The sequence below is a fragment of the Chaetura pelagica genome, unplaced genomic scaffold (genome assembly GCF_000747805.2).
Source record: "Chaetura pelagica isolate M959 unplaced genomic scaffold, ChaPel_1.0 scaffold70, whole genome shotgun sequence".
Classification (NCBI taxonomy): domain Eukaryota; kingdom Metazoa; phylum Chordata; class Aves; order Apodiformes; family Apodidae; genus Chaetura; species Chaetura pelagica.
In genome coordinates this window covers 1,317,145-1,325,459 of record NW_009952265.1, presented here as the reverse complement: position 1 = coordinate 1,325,459, position 8,315 = coordinate 1,317,145, and the positions used below count along the sequence as shown (strand labels likewise).

General features: G+C 43.5%; 1 protein-coding gene across 1 annotated transcript in view; it reads left to right on the top strand.

Moving 5' to 3' along the window:
* Positions 1 to 582: 582 nt before the first annotated feature.
* The window catches only part of EXD2 (exonuclease 3'-5' domain containing 2), a 9,221-nt gene continuing 1,488 nt past the window's right edge, over positions 583 to 8,315 (top strand). The window contains 8 exon segments of the mRNA XM_010007676.1: positions 583 to 921; positions 1,831 to 2,087; positions 3,067 to 3,193; positions 3,982 to 4,307; positions 6,217 to 6,323; positions 6,573 to 6,708; positions 7,445 to 7,674; positions 7,677 to 7,791. Of these exon segments, the coding sequence (XP_010005978.1) occupies positions 583 to 921; positions 1,831 to 2,087; positions 3,067 to 3,193; positions 3,982 to 4,307; positions 6,217 to 6,323; positions 6,573 to 6,708; positions 7,445 to 7,674; positions 7,677 to 7,791 (1,637 nt within the window).

Here is an 8,315-nt window from a genome sequence, read left to right as displayed (position 1 = left end):
GGGAAAGAGATCTTATAAAAATATGCTGCTTCTCCAGGGCTTTTCCGTGCCCGAAGAGCCATTTGGCCCTAGTACGGAAGTGAATGTAATGGACGATGCCTGTTTAATAATGCATGGATGGACGTGCTTGTCCGGCAGGAATCTCATCTTGTCCTTGTTGAGGCTGATCTGGTTCCAAACGAAGCTAAAAGATGTTGACCATAGCCCTGACTATTGTATTTTTTGTCAAGTATGAGAGTTTGTGGAAGCGTCTGGTTGCACCAGTATAAACCAACGGATTCCCTTTGAGGTTTCTGGTGGCAGGATCAGCAGCAGCATCCAGTCTGCTGTTCCTGCCCAGTCCACCCCTGTAGCCTGTCCTCTGACCCTCAGTCTGTCAACGTGAGACCCCGTCCTTCTGTCAGCATCACGAGCTGGGGCTAGAGCCTGGCTATAATGACAACGGGTGTGTTTAATACCTCTAAATACATTGAATTAAGTTGTCTTTAATGTCCACCTTTCTCCTTTCTCTTTGCAGGCCATGATAAAATCCTACAATGTCGTTTTGAGCGGGTGAAGTGAAGGGAGTAAAGGGGGATAAAAATGCCCAAGCAAACAGCAGTGACGATTACTGTTGCAACCCTGCTGAGTGTTGCAGTGGGGGGCCTGGTTTTGTGGAAGGCAGCCCAACGTCGGAAAGGAAAAGCACACTGTAGTAGCCAGCGAGAGGAAACAGTTATAAATTCGGGAGAAGAGAAACAGATTAAGGCAGAGGATAAGGACGTGCTTTCCTTCTTCAGTTCTTCTACCTTTTCCTGGGTAGAGAGGACCCTTGGTGCAGACATAGTGATAGTTTCAAAGCAGGGGGAGTGGGATCATGTTGAACCTTTGGTGAAGAAGGAGCTGGAGAAGTGGCCGGTGCTTGGAATTGATTGTGAGTGGGTGAGTGATCAAGACACACCTCTCCTTTAGATTGCAAACTACAATGGGACATCATCTGGGGAGCACTTATTCCTTTGCCTGAATGGTTCCAATGTGACTGGCTATTGAAACTGCCAGTGTGATTATTAGCAGCAAAGTATCTGCTAATTTTGATCGTTCTCACACTTAAATATGCTGACTGTAAGCTTCTAATTCACTAATTGTATTTATTTGCTGAACTTCTGTGATAAACGGACTATACTAAATTTAGTGATAATGGTATGGCTAAATACAGCATTATGTGTTTCCTGTAGTATCTCTTGAAAGGTGGTTTACGACAAGTAGCTTAGGTTTACACTGTTTTAAATCCAGCTATATACTTAAGAAAAAAATAATTAAGAATAGTAAAACCACAAAGGAAGTTCATAGTGGTATGTAGGTATAATTGAGACTGCCAAAAATAAGTTATTCTTCAGCTGGTACATTTGCCTTTGTGATCTCTCAAAACAGGCTTTGAGTTGTTTGTAAAGCCTGGCTTTGCCAAGATTTTGGCTGGAAAGTTACTCACCTCAGAGTTGTTAGTATAAGCCACAGTTAACACGTTTGCCATAAATACTTACCTCGCTGGGTGGCTTTCTGCTGATGTGGAATAAGAAATGTGTCTGATTTCTTCCACCAGCTCAGCTATGAGAGGGAAGGGTGAAAGGGGAAAAGCTTCTCTTGTAGGATTGTGGCAAGAAGCAGCCGGGGCACAGTGACTGTGAGACAGGTCACTTAATTTACAGCAAAATTTTAGAGACATGTAAGAATACTTGACTGTATAAACTGATAGGTGTTTCCTGTATTTGGTGGCCTCTTTTGCAATTTGTTCCAGCTGCAGTATTGTTTATTATATTGTAACCCAGACTCTGATTTTTTTCTTTATTTCAGGTATCTGTGGAGGGAAAAGCAAATCCTGTATCCCTCCTACAGATGGCTTCTTCCAGTGGCCTCTGCATTCTTGTACGGCTCCCCAGGCTTGTTGCCAACGGACAGACTATCCCAAAGACCCTGTTGGACATCATGGCAGATAGTGCTGTGTTGAAAGTTGGAGTAGGATGCTGGGAAGATGCTTGCAAGTTACTTCATGATTATAATCTCCCAGTCAGAGGGAGCCTGGATCTCCGCTACTTAGCCATGAGACAGCGGTGAGTGTCTGAAGACCGAGGCAGCTCTCTTTGAGGCATCATTTGACTTGGAAACATTTTAGAAGTAATTTGCTTGTGTTGAATGATACCAGGCAGGTAGGCCTACAGTTTTCAGGGTGGTTTTAGAGCATGACAATGCTTTTGTTCTATGGTCTTAATGGTCACATACATTAATTGTGTCTGTTAGTCTTCTTGATCAGTACCCACGTGGACTTCTCTGAGTATCCGGCTTCAGCTTGCAGGGCGTGGTGATGTAGTGCAGTGAGAATGATCACCATGTCAACAGATGTTTGAATATGCTGCCTTAGATGTGTGGAGTGAATGTGCCAGGGACACATAAGTGGAACTACTGAAAATTTACTAAAATACACAGTCTCTAATTTTCTCTTCTAATAATGATGCTTCCATTAAAAGATTACAATTATTATGCCATTTTCCCAGCCTTCATTTTTCCTAGAATGAAATGTTTTACTTGGGAATATTCTTCATATCCAATATAAGTAGGCTTGGGTGTGTTAGTGGTCTGGGACATGGGTTTAGCTGACCTGATGGTGCCATTTTATCCATGAGGATGGACTAGTTGTCCATAGTGACCAGGATTCCTTTGAGTTATTCCTGGTTCTCATGCTTCTCAATAATTCCTGGGGCAGGCAGTCCCTCATTCTATGATAGACCTGTTTAGTTCAGAAGTGGTAGTTCAGAGTCAGACACTTCAGCCTCAAATGTTACTAATTCCCAGCCTCACCTGTTTTGCATATTGCAAGTACTAGATAATTACTAAATCTAGAAAGGACAGTTTAGCAGAGGGAAGGGAGAGTGACTGTAAAGCTGACAGGCAGCTGCATGCTATTTGAGTGGGAGTCGTGCACCATGTGCCTTGTGTTCTGGCAGGTTCAGGGTATGTGAGGCCATCCAGATTTGCATAGGTGTATAGTTTCATTTTTAATGTTTTTGTTTCCCTTTCTTTGTTAAACTGAAGGAAGGATCTACTTCACAACTGCCTTAGCCTTAAGTCTTTAGCTGAAAAAATCCTGAACTGCCCGCTTGACAAGTCTCCTCATGTGCGTTGCAGCAACTGGGAAGCAGAAGAGCTGACACGAGATCAGGTGTGTCTTCCACTTCAACTGAGTGTGTTTTGAGAGAAAAAACAACCTTATTAGTAGAGAAGAAGTACTACAGTAGGGAGATCTGAGCTTTCCTTGAATTTTGCCTCACAACCTTGTCTGTCTGTGGTTTTTTTCGGACTCCGTGCCCATGTTTTGCTCCTCTTCCATGAAGATAATTTTCTGTTACTCACCCTGGATTCTTGACTGTTGTTTTCCTTTTATCCTGAAAGGTCTACAAGGGAAGATTCCTTGAAGAAGGAACCTCACCCTTTTATTATTTTCTTTTCTCTGGTCTGTAGCAGTCAGTGCAATATAAGAGAGAGACCTTGGGACCCTTGTTCACCATCTTTAGACCATTATGATTTATTTCCCTTGCTGCTCACTTCCATTACAGCCATGTTGCAGATGCCTGCAAAATCAGTGACCGGTAGAGGGAGTGGTAGGATAACCGTAACGAATAGTCCTAGCCAGTGAGTCAAGAGTTTTTTTTTCGTTTTTACTTAAGGATGGCTTGGTGGGGCAGGAGTGTACTTGATGCCTGGCTGAGCTGAGTTTTTTCAGGCCCTTGTGCTTCTTGGGGGCATCCATGAGTATTTCAAGTCTGCCTGATTGTAAAAATGTGGGGTGTTGTGATGGTATGAAAGTGTCACTCAAATGCCAGAACTTTGCATGAACTTCAAGAGGAAACAAATTCTGCCTCTGGCTTTACTGCACCATGTGTTAAAGACTGATAATGTTTGGGAGCGTTTTATGTTTGTCAGAATCTCAATGTCTGTGCTTTCCTGCAGGTTCTTTATGCTGCTAGGGATGCTCAGATCTCAGTGGCTCTCTTTCTCCATTTTCTGGGACTTGCCAGCCTCCCTGCTACATCTGAAGGTGAAAATTCTGTCACTGCTTGGGAAAAAGCACTGGTTAAATGCCGGGGCTTGGTGGATATCCCATTTAGAGGAAGAAGCGTTGGCGGCACAGAAGAGGAGAAGAGTGGAGTGGGATGCTCTCCTCAGAAGATAAAGAGCTGGAAATCTCTGGGGAATGGCCAGTCCTCTGGCAGTCAGCAAGTGAGGGATCCTCGGAGGCAGAAGCGAAAGCCTCTGGGTGTGGGATATTCTGCAAGGTAAGGCTGTGAGCTCATGTTACCCCTCGCACTGCAGATGGCAAACTTTGTGTGATGTGTCATGCTCTACTCATTAAAGTGGAAAATATGAGGTAGGAAAGGAAAAATGGGATCTAGCAGTCATGGAAGCCAGATCCTATTTCTGTTTTCCCCATTTTCCTATAGTGTTGAGAGTACGGGCAGCGATTGGATCTGTACAAGGTCATGAGCAAGTTGAGGGGTTGTCTTCAGACTTTGCACTTCCTTCTCCTGTGGAGGCATTAGCTGGAGAGCAGAGTCCCAGTAGGAGGCGGCTGTTTGTCTGGATGGCTTTTACTGCCCAAACAGCTGTGCACTGTTCCTCAGGGGTAGGGGATGGCAACTGCATAGAGCTTGTCTGCGAGCAGGATCTTAATACAGTGCTGCCCCAGGTCAGTGTGTCCACAGAAGTGTCAGGGTACTGAGCAAAGCTGAAAGGTAAGGTTAGGAGGGGAGAGAGTGGTTATGTGAGGTGCCAGAGTGCACAGGAAGGAACATACTGTGGCAGCATCAAAGCACTGATCTTCTGTGTCGGCAAGGGAGAGAGAGAAGGCAGTGGTACTACTTTGGCCTTGCAGGAGCAGCAGTTGCTGAATTCAGGATCCCATTCCACAGGTGATTTTTGTGGAGCGAATCTTAAATTCTTGGGGCTTTTTGCTAATGAAAGTTCAGTTGTTTTTAAATCAAAACAAGTTGGAGAAGTCTCTTTAAGCTCAATGCAGTGTGAGATATGGAGACCTAGTATGTTTGCTTTTGTTTAGATAGAATCTAATAAAATTAATCACATGGATGTAGGAACTAAAATTGACTGTTATTACCATATGGAAAGAAAATGAGTTGGTTTAGTATTTATTTTCTCCTTTTCACGTTTATTGGATTGGCCATGAAGACTGTAATACAGTCAATAATACTGATTTCATTTGCAGTTATTAATGGTGTTGTGTTGTACACAGCAAGTCCCTTCAGATTTTTGGTGTTTTTTTTCGTTTGGAGCCTGTGTCATACAAAACAGGACTGCACTTCATGGGAGGACTAAAACTTACACAAAATTGCATTCCAGGCTAAACTGAGATCTTCTCACATTTATTTATTTATTTATTGTTTTTAACTGTGCTTGACTTTATGAGAGATCTGCAGACTCACATTTTTTAATAGTATTTCCAGCAGTTTGGCTCTGGTCTGTAATAAGACTGGATGTGATTTCCAAAGTCCTTTTCCACTCTTCCTTTCTTCATGTCTGTTTTGTTTTAAGGTTTATTCATTTAGAATTGGGAGGTGCTCAAATTTATCACAGTGATTGAGCTGAACTGCTAGTGCTCAGTGGAAGCAGACCTCCTGTGTCATTGTTTTGTTGGGGTTTTTTTCCCCTATGGGCCTTTTGCCAGATTACATAGCCTGTGAATCAACCTTTTTAGTTGGTAGAGCTCTGCTGAGTATTTATTTATATGATCTTGCTGGAAAGAAAGGAAACTTTCCCACAGTGTATTGTGACATTTGTGTGCCCCTGGCTAGTTCCTCCTAGGTGCTTCCTGAGCCCAGCAGGCTGTGCTCTTCAATTTTGTTTGAAGGTTGGCAGAGTAGGGGAATCGAGCCCTTCCACACACTGCCACAGATGGCATCTCTTGAAAATGGGATACAAATTTACAATGCTATTGGGTGCAGGAGAACAAAAATACCTTACAGTCAGTTGGGGAACCCCAAATAAGTATTTAGACATTCTCCTTCCCTTAGCAGCAGCTTATGCAGTGCTCAGCAGCTTTAAATGTATGTTTAAAAGCACTTCTGTGATTTGGAGGAGGCTGCACGGATTGCAGTGTGGGATGCATGGCTACAAAGAGCTGGGTTATTTCGCATACTATTATAGTTGCTGTTTGCTGCTCTTGTTTCATAGAAAATCTCCACTGTATGACAACTGCTTCCTGCATGCACCAGATGGACAGCCCCTCTGCACTTGTGATCGCAAGAAGGCTCAGTGGTATCTGGACAAGGGGATTGGAGGTGAGCAAACCAATCCCTCTTGGTATGTGAAACACAGCACTTTTCGGGATTTTTGCCTTGTTTCTCAAGTCACTAAACTGGAATTTTTTGTATCCTTTCTTGTTGGAAATACCATTGGGGAGTCACTAGGATGAGTCCTGTGTTTTAGCATTGTTATTCACTGGGATGAGTCCTGTGTTTTAGCATTGTTATTTTAGCTTTCAAATACAAATTTGCCTTGGATATTCAGTATTTGCTTTACCATTTCAGAGCTAGTTAGCACAGAGCCATTTGTTGTGAAGCTGCGGTTTGAGCCTTCAGGACGTCCCGAGTCTCAAGTTGATTATTATCTGACAGTCAAAGAGAACCTGTGTGTTGTGTGTGGCAAGCGAGAGTCCTACATCCGGTGAGTTTAGTGGGATAAGAAAAAAATGTGTCTTTTAACACGGGACTGAGGTTTGCATCTAGTATGATACTCAGAAGCTTGGTTAGTGGCCTGAGGCATCATGCTTGTTCACATCCTGGATGGGCCATCACTGTTTGAATGGTCTGTATAGTTGGAATGGTTTTTGTGCTTGACACCGCCCAGGCCAGCCTTCCCTCTTCTTCCAGGGGCAGGAGGTATATGGAACGTGTATGTGCTGCACTTTGAGCGACAGGGGGCAGCAGTGTGCCAACAGGCGCTGTTCTGATGGCATCTCCTCCTGGAAACAGCTGTACTTTGCCTTTCACTACTTAATCATTTTTTTTTAAAGGTTTAGGTGAGCCTGAAGCCCATGAGGCCACAAAGGTTGAGATCTTTGAGGTCTTTGCAGCTGCTGCTGTTTAGCTGAGACGTTTGCTTTTCATGGTGCATTGCTTTTTTGTTTGTTTTTTTTTATAGTATGAATCGGGGTGGTTTTTTTATTGAAAGCCATGAATTTTTGGAAGGGAATAAAAGAGAAATGCAGAAAACCTGCAGAGAGAAGTACAAATAAAAATTAATTGCAGAACGTATTGGTGCACTGACGATCCTGAACCTGGTGATCTTTATTTTCCTGGACTTTTAGTATTAGTTGACCTTTTGTGGGTCATGAAGAGGAGGAACTGGGAGGTAACAGCTCCAGGCAAATGTAATAAGCTGGCTGATTTATCTTCCCTAGGAAGAACATTGTTCCTCATGAATACCGAAGACACTTCCCCATCCAGATGAAGGACCACAACTCCCATGACGTGCTCCTGCTCTGCACATCCTGTCATGCCATCTCCAATTACTATGACAACCACCTCAAGCAGCAGCTGGCAGAGGAGTTTGGTGCCCCCATCGGCTCTGAGGAAGGCGTGCGCCTGCTGGAGGACCCTCTGCGCAGGCAGGTGCGCTCGGGGGCCCGAGCCCAGACAGCCTGCCTGACCCCCGAAGGGCAGAGCTTCTGCAAAGCATCAAGGACTTCTTTAACACAGAGGTAGTCACCCCAGAGATGCTCCAGGAAGCAGCTGGTCTGGAAACCAGGTATAACAAGCCCATCAGTAGATGTAACATTATAGTAATTAGTGTTGACAGAGAAGTTCAACAAAAAGTTGTCTGCACGTGAAGCCTTGTGTAAATACTGCAGCAAAGTAAAAGAAAATCCAGCAGGATTTGCAGAGCAGAGGATCACACTTTCTCCCCCTAGTTTTTTAATGAATATAAGATAAATCCCACTGCTGGTCTCCTTGGGATATTAGTGTATCTTCCCTAAAATAATGTTGTCAGGATGTGTCTGAATTTGAGAGTACTAGGTATTGAGATTTACAGGAAAAATTAGTCTTGAAAGGTGTAACTTTATCATTTGTATATGCTTGCAGACTCTGGATTTATAATACTTTGATACATTTAACTAGAAAGCAAGGATAGGAAGAAGATAACTGTGCTGTAGCCTAAGGCTCTAAGCAGACAAGCACACTGTGTTTCCTACTGTGTTTTTGTTTTTGTTTATTCCCTTCTCCCCTCAACCCAGAAGTAGTCAGTGAACTGCAGTACTTGTTTCTTCTTCC